The 18,113-nt window shown below is 41.4% G+C and overlaps 1 protein-coding gene across 4 annotated transcripts in view; it reads right to left on the reverse strand.

Annotated features, from left to right (window-relative positions):
* VWA3B (von Willebrand factor A domain containing 3B) overlaps positions 1-18,113 on the reverse strand; it is a 110,670-nt gene that overhangs the window by 18,837 nt on the left and 73,720 nt on the right. For all 4 annotated transcript variants that reach the window (XM_075916526.2, XM_025178626.3, XM_006137418.5 and 1 more), the window contains 2 exons: positions 17,920-17,970; positions 17,026-17,245 (listed from right to left, as the gene is read on the reverse strand). In XM_075916526.2, coding sequence (XP_075772641.2) covers positions 17,026-17,245; positions 17,920-17,970 — 271 coding nt within the window. The remainder of the gene's footprint in view (positions 1-17,025; positions 17,246-17,919; positions 17,971-18,113) is intronic.

An 18,113-nucleotide genomic window follows, 5' to 3' on the forward strand; every position in this document is an offset into this window, starting at 1 on the left:
GCAATATGTTTAGGACATTTTAGATTCAGTTATCCACAGTCTGAAATGGTTTTGAGCAAGTCCAGGGGCCCTTTTTTTCATCCCAGTGGATGGGGAGATTCGATGTCAGTTCTTTTCCCAAAGAAAAGCTCCCTTGGATTGCTTCAAGGTATTTACTTTTACCTGTTTTTAACAGTTAACAAAACACATAACCTAAAATGACTTTTAGTGGGTTAACATAATAACCTTTATTGATTTACTAATTTTTTTAATTTTTAAAACATTATTTATCATTTTAAAAACATTTTAGTGTGTTAGCTATAACTATACATTAGGAAAACCTAAAACAATGTTGCAATTTATCTTTTTAATAACTTTTTATTTTATTTTTAATTTTGATTAATAAATTGCAATATGCAGCTATTTGATCTTGTTTTACAAAGGCCTAGCCTCATTCCTAGTTATGTGATATTTGGTTATGACCTAGCAATGACTGAACATACAGAATTGCTGACTGCAATACTCTCAAGTTCTGGGGTACACACAGGAATGTCAAATTCCAGGGTAACAGACTCTGCATATTCACAGCCCCCTTTACAGAATATTGAATGTTTTAAGGTGCAGATATAAAAGGGGCATAAAGTTCCAGCTTCCCCTGTAATGTCAGAGGGTATGTCTACACTACCCTCCTAGTTCGAACTAGGAGGGTAATGTATGCATACCGCACTTGCTAATGAAGCCCGGGATTTGAATTTCCCGGGCTTCATTAGCATAAGCGGGGAGCCGCCATTTTTAAATCCCCGCTGCTTCGAACCCCGTGTAGCGCGGCTACACGGGGCTCGAACTAGGTAGTTCGGACTAGGGTGCCTATTCCGAACTACCGGTACACCTCGTTTCACGAGGAGTAACGGTAGTTCGGAATAGGACCCTAGTCCGAACTACCTAGTTCGAGCCCCGTGTAGCCGCGCTACACGGGGTTCGAAGCAGCGGGGATTTAAAAATGGCGGCTCCCCGCTTATGCTAATGAAGCCCGGGAAATTCAAATCCCGGGCTTCATTAGCAAGTGCGGTATGCATACATTACCCCGCTAGTTCGAACTAGCGGGGTAGTGTAGACATACCCAAACTCCTTTATAAATAGCTCTCCTGGGGTTGGGGGAGGAGGCAGGCATGGAGCATGAAAATGCAGAGTACATCTCAAAGAAGCTTGGATTCAGATGAGTAACCTTCATTTCTTTGAGTGTCACTTCTCCATATTCCTACTCATGGGATAGATTGATAAGCAGTACTCCCAAGCAGGATTTGGTGAAAATGCAAAGTTTACCAAATTTTGTATCAGATTCAGATTCTAAACTTAAAAAACAGTGTTACATACATGGATAGAAGTCCACATTACCACTCTACATATTTCTACTAAAGGAATACAAGTAGAAAAAGCCATATATACTCTCCTGGCAGAATGTGTCCTAATTTCTCAACTAAGGACAGCCTTTTTGATTCAAAGGTAATTTTAATACAATCGAACCCATCTAGAGAGCATTTGTATAGAAACAGCTTTTCCCTTAGGGTATATGTCTACACTACAGCGTTATTTCAAAATATCTTATTTCAAAATAATGCATCTAGACACAAAATGCATTTTGAAATAGTGTTTTGCTATTTCGAGATAGTGTGTCCACACTGACAGGGTGCTGAATCGCATTTAAGGCTGGCCGGAACTGGTTCTGGCAGGGCATCTGGTCAGGAGTTAGCCTCAGACAGCAGCCATACAAGGTATCTGAGACTTGTGCTTAAAGGGACCACTCCGGACAGCCAGTTCTAAGGTTTCCCTGCTTGCTTGCCTACCTTGCTGAGGGACAACAAAGCATTTTTTTCTCTGTGTGCTCTGGTTGCCCTCACTCAGGACACCAGAGCACTCTGCATCATGGAGCCCGAGCCCCCCTGTGCACTCTGGTGTTTCTCCTGGACGTTTTGCTGTGAGCCTGGCAGCAGGTTCTGCAGGCAGTAACAGATTTCCTGGTGTGCCATGGGGGCTTGTGCCTCATTCCTCCCTCACGTCCTTCCACCCCTCCCTAACCCCCCTTCCTGCTGTACAATAAAAGACACATGTTCATTACAACAAAGCCTCTTTATTGAACAAAACTGCGGGGGGGAGATGAAACTGAGGTGAGACTGGGAAAAGAATGTGGGAGAGGGTCAGAGGGAGGGTGGGAGAGGGGAGGGGGAAACCTGGGAGGAGGGAGCTGGCAGGGGGAGGCAAGGGGAGGAAGGGGGAGGAGATGCTCAGGGCTCAGGGTTGGGGGTCTCGCTGGCCCAATTGTCTCCCAGCACCGTGAGTGCGGGGGACTCAGCATCCCTGGGGGTGTGGGGAGGAAGAAGCGGGAGGGGGAGAAGGAGTGGGAGGGGGAGGCAGCAGGGGCTGGAACAGCAGGAGGCAGCAAGCTCTGCCCCAGGGTCGATGACTACATGAGGGGCACAGACCATCCTACCCCCCAGAAAGTGGTCCATGGCATGAAAATAGGGGCAGGGGTCTGTGTCTGCCCCTGATTGGAAGCTGATCCCATGGCCCTGGCATGCACCTGCCGCAGCTCCTTTAATTTCATGCGAACCTGCTCCTGGGTTTGCATGAGGCCTTTGGTGGCCAGGCTGGCAGCCATCCACCTAAGAATGGTTGCGTTCCTCTGTTTAGTGTGGAGATCATGGACGTTGGAAGCATCCCCCCCCAAACCTGAATTAGGTCCCTGATCTCCGCACTGGACCAGGCAGGCACCCGCCTTTTCCGGCCCATGGCAGGCTCCTGGGAGCTGGCAAACTGGTCCTGGGGAGCGGTGGCGGGCTGGCTGGCACTGGCTGCCTGGCTCATGCTGGGGCCACTGGGTCAGGTGCAGCGACTGCTGGCTCTGGGCTGGTAGGTTTGGAGCTGGCACAGGCACTGTGGCCAGAATTTACCCCTTTAAGGGTTCCGGAGAGTGGGAGAGGGAGAGGAGTTTTCTTGGTTGTGCCCAGAGTGGCCACCAGGGCACCCTGGGAAGGGCTGGAGGCCCCCTATTTCGATAGAAGCATCTACACAGCGCTTATTTCGAAATAGCAATTTTGAAATTGGCGCTATTCCTCGTGGAATGAGGTTTACCAATTTCGAAATAAGCCCTCTGCTATCTCGATTTAATTTAGAAATAGTGGTTTGGCTGTGTAGATGCTGGTAAAGTTATTTCAGAATAATGGCTGTTATTTCGAAATAACTTTGCTGTGTAGACATACCCTTAGTTTTTCTTTCATAAGCAATGAACAATTTATGAGACTGTCTAAACTGTTTGGTACCATCTAAATAAACAGCTAAAGCCTTTCTGACATATAGAGCATTCAGTACAGTCTGTACCTTTAAAAACCAGCACTCTCTGGTCTGGCAACATCCGTTGACCAGCAGAACCACCAATGATCCTGCATCAAAGGGCAGGAGGGCCAGCCGGGACTGGGGCAACAAGGTCAGCAGCCCAACTGGGGGCAGCACAAGACTGGAGCCAGAGCCCCGCAGCAGCCTGCAGCAGCCTGAGGCAGTGCAGAGCCATGCAGGAGTCCCCTGGCAGCACAGATTGGCACTGGGCTGGAGTCCCGTGGCAGCCCCCAGGAGCTTGGGGCTGAGGTGGAAGCCCCATGGCAGCATGGGACCAGAGTCCTCTGGCAGCTTGCTGGAGCGTGGGGCCTGGGATGGAGCCCCGTAGTAGTTCTCTGAGCATGGGGCTAGGGAACCATGGCAGCCCCCAGGGGCATGGGACTCGAGTCGAACCCTGTGGCTGTACATGGCCGGATCCCTGGAGCAGCCCATTGGAAGGCAGGGGTGGAGATGGAGCTCTGCAGAAGCCTCCTGGAGCAAGGGCTGGGGCCAGAGTCTTGCAGCTGCTCCCAGATGTGAGGGCTAGAGCAACCATGACAGGAGCCGGAACTTTTGCTGCCCAGGGAGCTGGCAGCAGTTGAGCTAATAGTCCAGCCAGGTTGGGGGGGGAGGGGAGGTGGGAGGCGAAGCAGGGCACCTGCTAGAGCAACTTTGGGAGCCAGAGGCAGGAGACCTCCCCTGATCCAGCAAATTCTCTCGTTCGGGACCAGTCAGGTCTCAACAGTGCCAGACCAAGGAGCTCCAACCTGTATAGTCTCTCCATTGAATATGAGGTTTAGGAAAGAAAAACAGCATAATTATAAACTGATTTACAGGAAAATCTGAATCACGAAGGGCATGTCTACTCAGCAGAATAATTACAGAATAACTCACGTTATTTCAAAATAACTAAGTGCGCATTTACACAGCAAACCCATTATTTCAAAATAATGGGCTTCTTACTCTGACTTTTGTAACCCGCATTTCACAAGGAGTAAGGGAAGTCGAAGGAAGTGTGTTCTTCCTTTGATTTCACGCAGTGTAGACAGAGCTAAAAGCCAAGTTAAGGTACTTCATCTTCAGCTATGCAATTAACGTAGCTGAAGTTGCATATCTTATTTTGACTTTAGCCCAAAGTGTTGACATACCCTAATGGTAAAAAGCTATAGTATATACACATAAAACTAACTTATCTGAATAAAAATTGTGAAGGTTGGATCATCCATCAATGCACAAACTTCACTTGTACGTCTGAGAGATATAATGGCTATCAAAAACACAGTCTTAATAGACAAATAAAACAAATCACAGTTACCCAAAATCTCAAGACCAAGCTCATCAACTACAAGAGTACTGTATCCAAAGCCCAAGATAGGATAGGGTGTTTTATTGGGAGGCATAAGTTATTAAACCTTTTTAAAAGGCTATTAGTAAAAGCTGATTTTCCCTCAATAGGTATATGACATACAGATATGGCTGAGAGATGAGCCTTTACAGCAGACATCAAGAGATCTATCTTTTTTAAGTATAATAGCTATCATAAAACACAACTATAATTGTTACGATATGTGAAACTATAGAAATTCAACATCAAAACCTTTTCCATTTGTGAGTGTAACATTGTCTTGCAAGTTCCTTTCTAAAATACATTCTGAACCTCCAATTAGTTTCTAAACTTCCCAGAGTCCTATCCCCTATGTTATTAAGTGGAGAGACTGAAGATCTGGATGATAAATCATGCATACTCCTGTGACAAATCCAGGGCTAGAAATAGTGGTTCCATTAGATTTCTTGACAGGTGAACTAAGTCCAAATAGCTGCATTAGCCAAACCGGCACTATTAAAATTACCTTGGCCTTGTGCCATCTTATTTTATTTATGACCTTTTGAATGTGGGAAATCAGAGAAAATGCATACTTTAGACTCTTGCCCCAATAAATTAGAAAGACATCTGATATTGACTCTCTGTCACAGCCTGATCTCAACCAAAAATTGATAATTTTTGTTGTTGCTGGATGCAAAAGTATCTCTTTGGATTCCCTCATAAACTGAAAAGGTATGTTACATCTTTCAAAGACCACGCATGCACCTGACATTTTGATCTGCTCAGCTGGTCTACAAGGGTATTTAGCTCCCTGGCTACATGGATCACTATTGGGGGAAAACACTATAATCTATACTCCCTTTGTCTTCATGCATGACTGCAAATAATGAGGCCCCCCCCCCTTGTTCGCTCAGAAAATAACACTGTCATATTATCTGTTACTACTGGTGTTATCCTGTGTTGTATCTGAAGTAAAAATGCCTTTAAGGCCAACTTTTTCTTTTGGTGACAATGAGCTCTAACAAATAGCTCATTGTTTAAATTCTGCCTTCCCCAGCCCCATACCCAGCCCAATGTACATGCATTCATAGTATCAGGTCTACACTGCGAAGAAAAGTCAGTAAAAGATACACAAATTGCAGTTCACAGTTTGTATATGTTTTTCTACTTTTCTGTTGAAAGAGGCTTTTCCAAAATTTGGCCTATCTACATGGTGCCAAATTTCAGAAAAACCTCCTCTTTCAGCACATCCGTTCTTCCTCATAGAACAAGGATCACAGGGATGGCAAAAGAATGCATCCGCTTTTTCGGAAATTGTTCCGAAAAAGCAGACGCATTCCTTGGACACAGCATAGCTTTTCCAGGATACTTCCAGTCAGATCCCCAAAATGTCTACAATCAATATAGCAAGGGGTCTTCAAAATTCGCATAGTTCTACTCAGATGTCTAATTCATCTTCTTTAAACAAGGCACAATTTCGCAGACCTCAACACAGTGGCAACATGAATACAATACCAACAGAAGGTCAAAGCACAGAGTGAGGATAAACCACATCTTTAATTCAGTTGCAGGCTTACACAGAAAGCTGCTGTAACAAGGACATCCAAAAAGGATTACTACTGCTTTTAAGTAGTTGTCAAGTTACATAGTCCTGTTTAAAAATAAAGGTTTTATTTTAAATTTTAACAAGATAATATCAGACTATTTATCTATTTGCTGAACAGACTTAAAAGAGTTTATTGATTGTTCATCATTCACAGTACTATCTACTACAGCAATTTTCATTCCATCATACACAAGCTATTTAAGGACTGTTGATAGTTACAGTCATATATTTTAACTGGCAGTTAAAATTATTTACATCCATTTAGTGGATTGAAGTCACAATTAGAAAAAAGCAGTAATCTTTTGAACAGTTTAAAGACTAGAAGCTTTACGCTTGTTTGCATTGCATAAATGGAATTCTAATTACATCTGCATTTCTGCCTCTCACTCTTAAAGCTTTACAGTGGCAGATTAGCAATTACTGAAGATAGTGCTCTGATTAGGCCCTAAAGCAGGTTGACTCAGGATAAGTGATTGCACAATGTTAATCATATCATGGTTAGCAACATACACTGATACTTCGGAAGAGCAGAAAAATTACTCAGAATGAACAAATGAAACATGAACATGTTTCTGTTACTGTTTATCATTATATTTATGTGAAAGGAGATGAAATAATAATATAAACAGCTTCATGACAAGTTTAATAGTTCCAGATACAAATAAAATACATAAATCCGAGCCTATTTTTGACAATCTAGAAAGTATTTAAAAACAAGATCCAAATCTCTGATAACTATGTTTCATTTTCAGAACAACTTTCCTTAACATTCATAGGAAACTGACGGTGAACCTCCAATGAGAGAGAGAGTATGTGTTTGTTTGTTTGTATGTGTGTGTATATATATATATATGTGTGTGTGTGCGTGCGCGCGCGCACACACACACACACACACACACACACACACACACAATATTCCTTAAAGCCACGCTCGTATCTTCTAAGATACAAATATCTATTTCAAACCCAAGTGCCACTTCATCATGATGCAAAAGTAATAAGGTAGAAATTTCTTGTTCCTAACCTCCCAAACACTTACTACAAATCACAGAACACTAGAACAGGAAGGGACCTCAGGAGGTCATCAAATCCAGTCCCCTGCTCTCACGGCAGGACCAAGCACTGTCTAGATCAGTGTTTCCCAAATGGGGTTCCACAAAATGAAAATAAGAGTTCCGTGAGAAAATTCCATTACATTCTACCACCCTTCACCAGCACATACTTGTGTGAAACTGGGTTCTTGAATTATGCAGCAACAAAAATGATATACAGAAATCAACTGAATGCTGCGCCAATTATGCAAATCCAACTTTCCTGTATTAAACCACATATAAAAAGAATTTGCCAAGAAAAAAAGAAAAAACACTCTTCACATTGAAAACTACCTCTATAATGCATATTAGTTTTTGAGTGTTATTTTTTGTACACATTAAATGTGATTTTTTATTTTTAATATGTGCAATTAAACTAAATCTGGATCCCATGACCTTGTTTAGCATTGGTTTATCATTATCCTTACTTATTTGTGGTCTACTTTTTTAGCTCCATATATAAGTGTTATTAGGGGTTCCGCAAAATTCTTTCAAGTTTAAAAAGGTTCCATGGCCAAATAAAATTGGGAAACACTGATCTAGATCATCCCTGACAGATGTCTATCCAGCCTGCTCTTAAATATCTCCAGTCATGGTGATTCCACAACCTCCCTTGGCAATTTATTCCAGTGTTTAGCCACACTGACAGTCAGGAAGTTTTCCTAATATCCAACCTAAATTCCCCTTGATGCAATTTAAACCCATTGCTTTTTGTCCTATCATCAGAGGCCCAGGAGAACATTTTTTCTCCATCCTCTCTGTAACACCCTTTTAGATATTTGAAAAAAATAAGACATGATGCATATACTATTGAAGCTTGTTGCCTCTACACGTTTGTGTACTACTGACAGTGATATTGCCATTTACAGTTATTGTAACATCCTTAGGACATCATATCCACATTCCTGACCAAGCCTTCAAAACACCCACGAAGAAACTGCCCCCATCAAGTCCATTTTTAAGTTAACCCTTATCCATGGTAGAACAGGATACATGTGCAGTTCATAAAGCACAGATATGCTCCATAAGACACAATTATTTTACCACATTATGGAATCTTGATGCATTAAGTGACTGGGGACAAAACAACTTGTTTCAAGAAAAAACTCTAGTCTAGCTCTGTCCTTTAAAAAATTACAACAATTTTGATAGCTATCTTGCAAATCATAAATCTCTTTTATGCCCTAGGATTATTATCCAAAGCAAAAGTATAGGTTGAGAGAAAAATTGAGGACACAATACATCTTACCAAATTAATTTTAAATTATGGAAAAACTGTTCTCTAAAATATCTTTTAGATTCATATTCCACCATTCATTCAATATGATATGGGCCTATGTTATTATATGAAGCCAATTCAATTTAAACATAATACAGAGTTCTTTTTATCTTCACATTAGTCTACAAAAAAAGCCAACAACTAAGCATGAAACATATGAGGATTACCTGGTATTTTCTAATACCCACAGAATAGTGATCATAGGACAGATGCTGATCCTACTGTAGTCAAAAGCAAAGTTCCCATTGATTTCTGAGGCTACGTCTAGACATCCCCGACACGTCCAAGGAACGCGTTTGCTCTTCCACTTTTTTTTGTGGAAGAGCAAACGTTCCCCTTCTGGGAGCCCTTCTATGGTCTGTGGGGTAAAAGGAGTAAGAGTCAAAACATCTTTGCTTACTCTGAGAGAATGCTTAGTTAACCCATGCAAATTTGAGAACACTCACAATACAGCAGTTACAAGTTTCTCGCATTATAAATGAACAATGTCATAATGGGTTCATCTTCATAGGGATAAAATGCCTGCAACTGGCTCAGATCAGATTACTCAGGCTGGTGGGCTCAGGCTCTGGGGCTGAAAAAAAGAGCCATGTAGATGTCCAGGCTTAGACTGTAGCCCAAGGTCTGGGACACATCCTGCTCAGGCATCTACACAGTAATTTTTCATCCTGCATCGCAAGCCCGATTCAGCTGACCTGGACCAGCCACAGGTCTTTTATCACTATGTAGACATACCCAGTGGAGGTGGGCAAATAGTATTTATACTGGTTGTCAATCCAAATCTTCCAGAAAAATGCCAGCATATGTTGATTACGATTGACCAAGATAACAAAAGCATATAGGCATTGCTTATTTCATAATGCCATAGAGACCAGTGAAGTGATTCTCAGCAGACTCCCAATGAGAATTTTTCTTATAGCTGCACAAGCATTCAGTTTCTGGTCCCAAGTGACAATCATCCTAGGTCCGTTCAGAGAGTTCCTAGGTCTCTAGAGTTCTACATACAGGATGTATGTTATGATTCACTGAAGATGTCTGTTACACTGCAGTGACTCCAAAGCTGGTGTGTACACTGAATTTGTATGTTCAATAACATTTCAGAAAGCTATAACTTTTATATTCTCATGAGATATTTCTTTTGTCTTACTGACAGTTTAGCATTAAAGTTAAAATCATAGGGCCAGATTTATGATGGTGTAAATCAGCATAGTTCCACTGAACTCAATAAAACTTTGTAATGTCACACAAGCAGAGAATCTGGCTTGTAATGCTGCAAGTTGTCTTAACTTCCCTCATGCCCCAGGTCCCTTGGAATAACAGCTCTCATCTCTACCTTTATTTGTACTAATAAACTAACACACAAGTTTATTAGTACAAATAAAGCTTTGAGGCACTTGCAGTATAAAAAATGTTGACAAGATAGCATGGTGCCTTTCAAGGCTATGCAAAATAGCAGCAGTGTCCAAGGAGGAGCAAGGGGGGATACAAGAGCTTCTCGGGGGTTCAAAAAAACCTGGGATCTTGTGTATTCCACAAGATTTGCTGACATAATAGCAAAGGCAGAATAAAAACAGAATGGGTTTTACAAGGAGCAACAAGAGCATGATTAAAAAAAAAATCAGTCCTCCTGTCCTACAAAGAGCATGAATGCCTTGGCCAGCAGCTACCATGCTCCAGCTGCTGAGCTCTGAAGGCAGCATGCCTCCCACCCCCAACCCAGAAGCAGCAAATAAATAAGGAAGATGCAAAAAATTCCATGAATGGAAATGGGGAGCAAGTGGGCAGGAGTAGAAAAGTTTGTATACCACTGCACTAGAGCATTTTTAACTTCAAATTTTATCCTTAGTCTCCATTGTCAACAACCCAAACCCTGTTTTCATGAATGCATAAAAAACACTGCTAAATGAATGTACTGCTGAAAATTTTAAAAACCCAGAATACACTACAGCTTCAGATTCATTCTGGCCTACAGACATTTAATGTGGAACACAATGTCTATAATTGTTCAACATCCCTATCACAAAACATGGCCCCTGGTCTTTAGGCTCTCTCTATACTAATAGCTAGTGGCTTCTCCAAATCTTTCTATGATGTCCTTCTTCCATCACCACCTATTAGTGCCAATGCCTTTGCTAGAGAACTCGGTTTGGTACCAAGGTTCCCTGTACATTGCACGGGTGAGTAGCCGCACAGTTCATAGAATCATAGAATCATAGGACTGGAAGGGACCTCGAGAGGTCATCGAGTCCAGCCCCCCACCCTCAAGGCAGGACCAAGCTCCGTCTACACCATCCCTGACAGATGTCTATCTAACCTGTTGTTAAATATCTCCAGAGAGGGAGATTCCACCACCTCCCTTGGCAATTTATTCCAATATTTGACCACCCTGACAGTTAGGAATTTTTTCCTAATGTCCAATCTAAACCTCCCCTGCTGCACTTTAAGCCCATTACTCCTTGTCCTGTCCTCAGAAACCAAGAGGAACAAATTTTCTCCTTCCTCCTTGTGACACCCTCTTAGATATTTGAAAACCGCTATCATGTCCCCCCTTAATCTTCTTTTTTCCAAACTAAACAAGCCCAATTCATGAAGACTGGCTTCATAGGTCATGTTCTCTAGACCTTTAATCATTCTTGTCGCTCTTCTCTGTACCCTTTCCAATTTCTCCACATCTTTCTTGAAATGTGGCGCCCGGAACTGGACACAGTACTCCAGCTGAGGCCTAACTAGTGCAGAGTAGAGCGGCAGAATGACTTCACGAGTTTTGCTTACAACACACCTGTTGATACAACCTAGAATCATATTTGCTTTTTTTGCAACAGCATCACACTGTTGACTCATATTCAACTTGTAGTCCACAATGACCCCTAGATCCCTTTCCGCTATGCTCCTTCCTAGACAGTCGCTTCCCATCTTGTATGTATGGAACTGATTGTTCCTTCCTAAGTGGAGCACTTTGCATTTCTCTTTATTAAACCTCATCCTGTTTACCTCTGACCATTTCTCTAACTTGCTAAGGTCATTTTGAATTATGTCCCTATCCTCCAAAGAAGTTGCAACCCCACCCAGTTTGGTATCATCTGCAAACTTAATAAGCGTACTCTCTATCCCAATATCTAAGTCATTGATGAAGATATTGAACAGTACCGGTCCCAAAACAGACCCTTGAGGAACTCCACTTGTTATCCCTTTCCAGCAGGATTTAGAACCGTTAACAACAACTCTCTGACTACGGTTATCCAGCCAATTATGCACCCACCTTATCGTGGCCCTATCTAAGTTATATTTGCCTAGTTTATCAATAAGAATATCATGCGAGACCGTATCAAATGCCTTACTAAAGTCTAGGTATATGACATCCACCGCTTCTCCCTTATCCACAAGGCTCATTATCCTATCAAAGAAAGCTATCAGATTAGTTTGGCATGACTTGTTCTTCACAAACCCATGCTGGCTATTCCCTATCACTTTATTACCTTCCAAGTGTTTGCATATGATTTCCTTAATTACCTGCTCCATTATCTTCCCTGGGACAGACGTTAAACTGACCGGTCTGTAGTTTCCTGGGTTGTTCTTATTCCCCTTTTTATAGATGGGCATAGTATTTGCCCTTTTCCAGTCTTCTGGAATCTCCCCTGTCTGCCATGATTTTTCAAAAATCATAGCTAAAGGCTCAGATATCTCCTCTATCAGCTCCTTGAGTATCCTGGGATGCATTTCATCAGGACCTGGTGACTTGCTGACATCTAACTTTCCTAAGTGATTTTTAACTTGTTCTTTGTGTATCCTGTCTTCTAAACTTACCCTCTCTCTGCTTGTATTCACTACGTTAGGCACACCTCCAGACTTCTCGGTGAAGACCGAAACAAAGAAGTCATTGAGCATCTCTGCCATTTCCAAGTTTCCTGTTACTGCTTCTCCCTCCTCACTAAGCAGTGGGCCTACCCTGTCCTTGGTCTTCCTCTTGCTTTTAATGTATTTATAAAAGGTCTTCTTGTTTCCCTTTATGCCTGTAGCTAGTTTGATCTCAACTAGCCTGTAGCTAGTTGTTTAATGAGCCCTACCAAGAGGCTCAGAGCTCATACACAGGCTGGGGGAGCGGCCCTCTCACTGAGCAGCAACAGCTGCCTGCTACAAACAGAGGAGCTCAGAGAGCAGGCAGGAATGAGAGATAAGGAGGACTGGAGTGAGCTGGTGATGGAGAGTTTGTTTGTGCTGCGTCCTGGGGTGAAGTGTGGGTAGAGAGTTTGTGCTGTGTGCCCAGTCCTAAATCCCAGCTAAGTTGCTAGTACCTGCAAGTCTAAGAAGCAGGATTTTATCCCAGCCCTCATCTGGGTTGGAGGAAGTAAACTGCACAGGGGTAGGTGAGGGAAAAGAGGAGGTGGGTGGATGCTGGCATCTATGCAGTGAGGTGGAGGTGGGTGAGGGGGGAGGGAAATTGGTTGAGGTGTCCTGTCTCACTTGCTGCAGTTCAGATGGGAAAATGAGACCCTTTCCGTCGGCTAGTGTGTGCGTGCGTGTGTGCGCACGCGCGCCAAAACGTTTGCATGATTACATTTCAAATAAAGTTTACATAGGTGTTAATGGCTTAAAGTAAGAAAGAAAAAGATTCTTTTAACAGAATTTTTTGGAGTGTTGTAGATATGTAAAACTCTGATCTTAATTTTTTTTAAATGCTATGTTACTAATTAATACATGGTAAACTGTATTGCATTAGGGCTGAAACTTTGCTATCTGATAGAGTTCTGGCTCTTAGGAGTCAGAAGTAGCAATTACTAGGCATGATGCAAGTTATTTTGTAGGATGAATCCTTATTTGCAAGCTGTTTGAAACATGAGTCTGTCTACAAACCCGGAAGTCATGTATGAATTTGCTCTAGGGCTTCTATTCTTTGAGCTGGTGACACACACACAAGGTGAAAGTTTCAAATGAGGAGAACTTTTATCTGTTTTCAAAGGTCTCTGTTTTACTTGTATTTGTATAGCATGGATCCTAAACATTCCCCAGCAAAACTGTAAAAGCCTGAATGGCTTTTTCTCTCTTTTCTAGTGTCAGTAAATACTGTATTAATATTTGCAAGGAGAGCATAACTATTTCTAGTTTACTCAGATTTGTTTAGCATCTTAAAGCTGAGCTATGTGTGGATAATATGCATTTTGGTGTGTTTACTAGCTTGAGTTATTAGAAAGGATGATAATACATGTACTCCAAAAATAGAGTTAATTTTCTTTTTATTTGATTTCATATTAAATAAACATCATAAGCATTGCCCCATGTTAATTATCCCTTGTTTTAATATATTTTCTACTACATCTATGGACGGTTTAATATATATATATGTTTTTTGTTTGTAATGGTGGTGCACATCCACACATTACCTCAATATTGGTGTTGTACATAAGAAATTTCAACCTGCCGAGGGAAGCGTTAGAGGTACCTACACAATTCTGCACTCTAGCACCTGCTTTCTGTAGGGCCATGCTTTTCCTGAAGGAGGCAGAAGAGTCACCCTGAGACCTGAAACAGTAGGGATCACTCCCTCAGATGAAAAACAATGTTTAAACTTCTATGAAGGCACCACTGAGAGAAACAAACTTCTACAAATAACTCTACTTTAAACTAAGATACTAATAATTATATCTGAGAAAAAATAAACTTATTGAGAGGTTAAGACCACACAGAGCTCAGGGGTGGTACTGCTTCATGTAACCAGCGAAGAGGCTATAGCCATGAGGCTTGAACACAGCCTCTCTAATAGTACTGGCAGGCAAATTTCTCCAGCTCCTGCATGCTGGACATGTCACATCTATGTGGAATACAGTTTGCAAAGAACTGTTTTCAGCAAACCTTCTCTTGCTACTCTAGCCTTCCAGTGAAGAGTTAGATGTTGATTTCTGAGTAATCTGGCAACAAGACATTCACAATGATATCCCACAACTCAACTATTTCCTTAATCAGCAGTGCAGAATTTTATTGAACAGGCACAATACAAGGTCTAACTATTCACTTTGGATACAATTTACCCCAGTGTGCACCCAATGGCCTCTTCATTACTTAAGCTTCACTGCAATCCTGTGATAAGAGTGTAAGTGGTGCACAGGGCCTAATGTGGCCCCCTCTACATGGGAGCGAATTTCACGTTCAGGCTCCTACCCAAGAAGGTGAATTGATTCTTCTTTGTCTTGGGGAGTTTTCTATTAATCAAAATGCTATTGAATTATGTTTTATGTGTGTAGTTGTAAGTAAAATATGTAGAGATTTTGAAAAATGAATTTCAGTACATAGAAAAATAAATATGAGTAAATGCTCTTAGACTGTAAAAAGCTACAAACACAGAAATACACTGCAAGAAGGTGTGGATGGAGAATCCAGATTACAACCTTTCACTAAGGACAAGGTATTGCTCTTTAAAGACTTATTTGTATTCACGCTGGCACTAATGGTAGTAAGCATATTTGTGTTCCTACTGGGAAAAAGCAAAATTCTACTCTGAGGCTGACATGTTGCACACTTTGCAGTCATATCTTTAATCACATTCAAATGCATAGCACAAGGATCCTTTTGAAGTGGCAATCTTTGAGAGGCCTGAGTCATTTAGAGATGTTTCAGTGCACTTTTATGTTTTTTTCTGAATGGGTTACTCTCAGCACCCACAACACATTGACTCTGACATTGTGCTGTCAAGTTTCAAACAGCATTTGACATACTAAGCACTCTTTGTTAGGCAATCAAGATTGTCATTCATGTCAGTATCACCTGCCACTTTCAACAGACATTGGGATTGTCAAAAAGAGCCAAAACATTACAACCAGTGGAGATTAAAGTCAAACTGAGGTATTTTTTAAAAAAAAGCAATATTCAAGGAAGTGTGTGTGGCTCCCTCTGAAATCAAAGAGAACCACATGTGCACATTCAAGAACAGAATTTTCCTTGTCAGTTATCCCTTGTATGTTATCTTCCTGTCCAAACATACAAGGGATAAGTCTCAAATGGCAATTAAGTGCCCAATTTCCATGGACTTTCAATAGGAGATACATGCTTAACTACCATTGTTTCTTTGAAATATGGGGTATGTGTGTGTGTATATCGTTTATAGGTGTGAACTAAGAGCCCCCAGTGCCAGATAGCACAGTGTTACGATATTAACCCAAAAGGCAGCATGTAATATATCACTGGAAAACTAATAACTCAATTATCCTTAAAATTGAGTGATATATGTGTGTTTAACCCACAAAGAACTTAACAGGTGTGCTTGAAATATGTGACTAAAATGTGTTTAGATGAGGCATTTCAGGGGGAATTGACAAATGGGTTTTCTCCACACAAAGGAAAGAGACCAACACCTCAGCCCAGATGTGGATAAATTTAGTAGGCTTCTCCAATGTATTGGAGGTTGCAGGAAGAGATTATTAGCCGTGTCAAAATTACCAGGGGGAAAACTGTCAGCTTGAAGTGTACACCAAACAGCCTGTGATCTACATCCAGCAGGACAAAAGGAACTTACCTGAGGATACCCTTCAAAAATACATTTCAAAGATTAACTGGACTCCAAAGAGAGAGGAAGAAAAACCCTAAGTTATACTTCACCTAGAGAGACAAAAGGCAACATACACTCTGAGCTCTGTGAAAGGTTGTGACTAGAATGCCTGGTCAGCCATGTTGGAAATCAGAAACACTTCTTTGAGCAAGAGACTCTAGTTTGTTAAAGTAGGTTTTAGTCTTAAACATCTATTTTCATGTTTGTTTGCTTGTAACCCTTTCTAGTTTTATTCTTTATACTTGCTATCACTTACTTTTTTTTTTTTTTACTTTTACTATCAAACTAATTTAGTTCTTTGATTCAAATAGAGTGATTACCTTTACCCCGGTTAAGGTGATAAGCTGTTACGTACTATATCTTTAAGAAGCAGCTAATTTAATAACTTCTGCAAATGTTCAACAAGAGGCTTTGTCACTATAGGGCAGGCAGTTTTTGGCAAAATTTGGGACTGGGGAGGAATAGGGGTCACCTTGCAAAAGGTAACTAGGCAATGGAAGCCAGCGTATGACCCATCTGCTGGCTGTTAATGTCAGAGCTGTGAGCCATAGCAGCATAGCATTTAAGAATCCAGAGTTGCAGGGCAGGCAGTGACACAGCCCTTACTGGTCTGGTCACAATAGGGAAACTAATTGTTTTACAAAAGAGTATGTGATCACTACAGCTTCATCTCCTTTTTAAAAGGATGACTAGCAACTCATATTCTTCCCCAATCTGTACTGAGTAATGCTTAATGCCAACCTATCAAGCAGCTAAGTGTGACAGGTGAAATTATGCAAGGAGCACACACTGAAGAATATCTGAAAGAAAATGTTTGATTGCCCTGCTAGTACAACCTACCATTTTACTGTGGTGGATGTGAGATTCAGAAGTCCTCTGAATTTTCCTTTTGGCAGCTTCCTGAAGATCAGAGGCTTGTTGGAGATATGTTAACCCTGCCAGTATCTCATCTTCCAAAAGTATCACATCATCATACGAAACAGGCCATCCCACGTTTTCTAAGGCCTGTAGCAAAGCTTCCTTGTGTTCCATATATGAGACTGGCTGCTCCTGCTCAAACCTTTAAAAAAAATCACAACAGTGTGCAATTATATATAATAATGCTTTTCATCTTCAAGACACTTTCCAAACACTAAGTAATAAAGTAGCACACTGCCCTGTAAAGAAAATACAGCTTTTGTATCATTCTAACTGTACCAGTTTAAAACTCAATCTGGCTAAAGTGCTACAAACCCCCAGTGCAGACACAGTCATGAAGGTATTCATACTCAGTTTAGTTCATTCCTTGACAAACCTGCCCCTGAGGTGCTACTCACTGGCTGAGCAGAGAAGGGTTTGCGCCAGTGCCAAAGAAGATGATGTCCCTGCCCTTCCAACTCCTTCCCACTCTACGCCGAGCACTAATTGATACTAGTAAGTTAAAGTGCATAATCCCTTTTACAACAGTGAACAACAAAGAGAAAAAGCCCTCTCACTTTGTTACTGAATGGGTGGCAAATTAAAACCTAAGGATTAAATGCTACCTGGGTCATGGGAGGTTTGGGGGGGGGGTTGTTTTGTTTTACCAGTTAGGCACAGACATGAAAGTAAAATAATCTGGCCAGGACAGAAGCAGTCAAAAAAGTGTACTACAGATTTATGACCTGATATTCAGAGGCACTGAGCACCATACCCCCCATACCATTAATAAATGTTTCAAAAATTAAACTATTTAGCAAGACGACGAAAACTTACTTGTCTCTTTCCTCTTGAGATAGTGCTCTCCAAATAATTAGATTTAGGCGCCTATTCAATAAAAGAAAAAATGTGAGGGAATGTAGTCAATATGGCTATATCTACACTACAGAGCTTTTTTGGAAAAACGGCCATTTTTCCAGAAAAACTTCATTTACGTCCACACTGCAATTGTATTCTTTTTGAAAAAAAAA

Source organism: Pelodiscus sinensis, chromosome 1 (genome assembly GCF_052426305.1).
Source record: "Pelodiscus sinensis isolate ZL-2025 chromosome 1, ASM5242630v1, whole genome shotgun sequence".
Taxonomy (NCBI): domain Eukaryota; kingdom Metazoa; phylum Chordata; order Testudines; family Trionychidae; genus Pelodiscus; species Pelodiscus sinensis.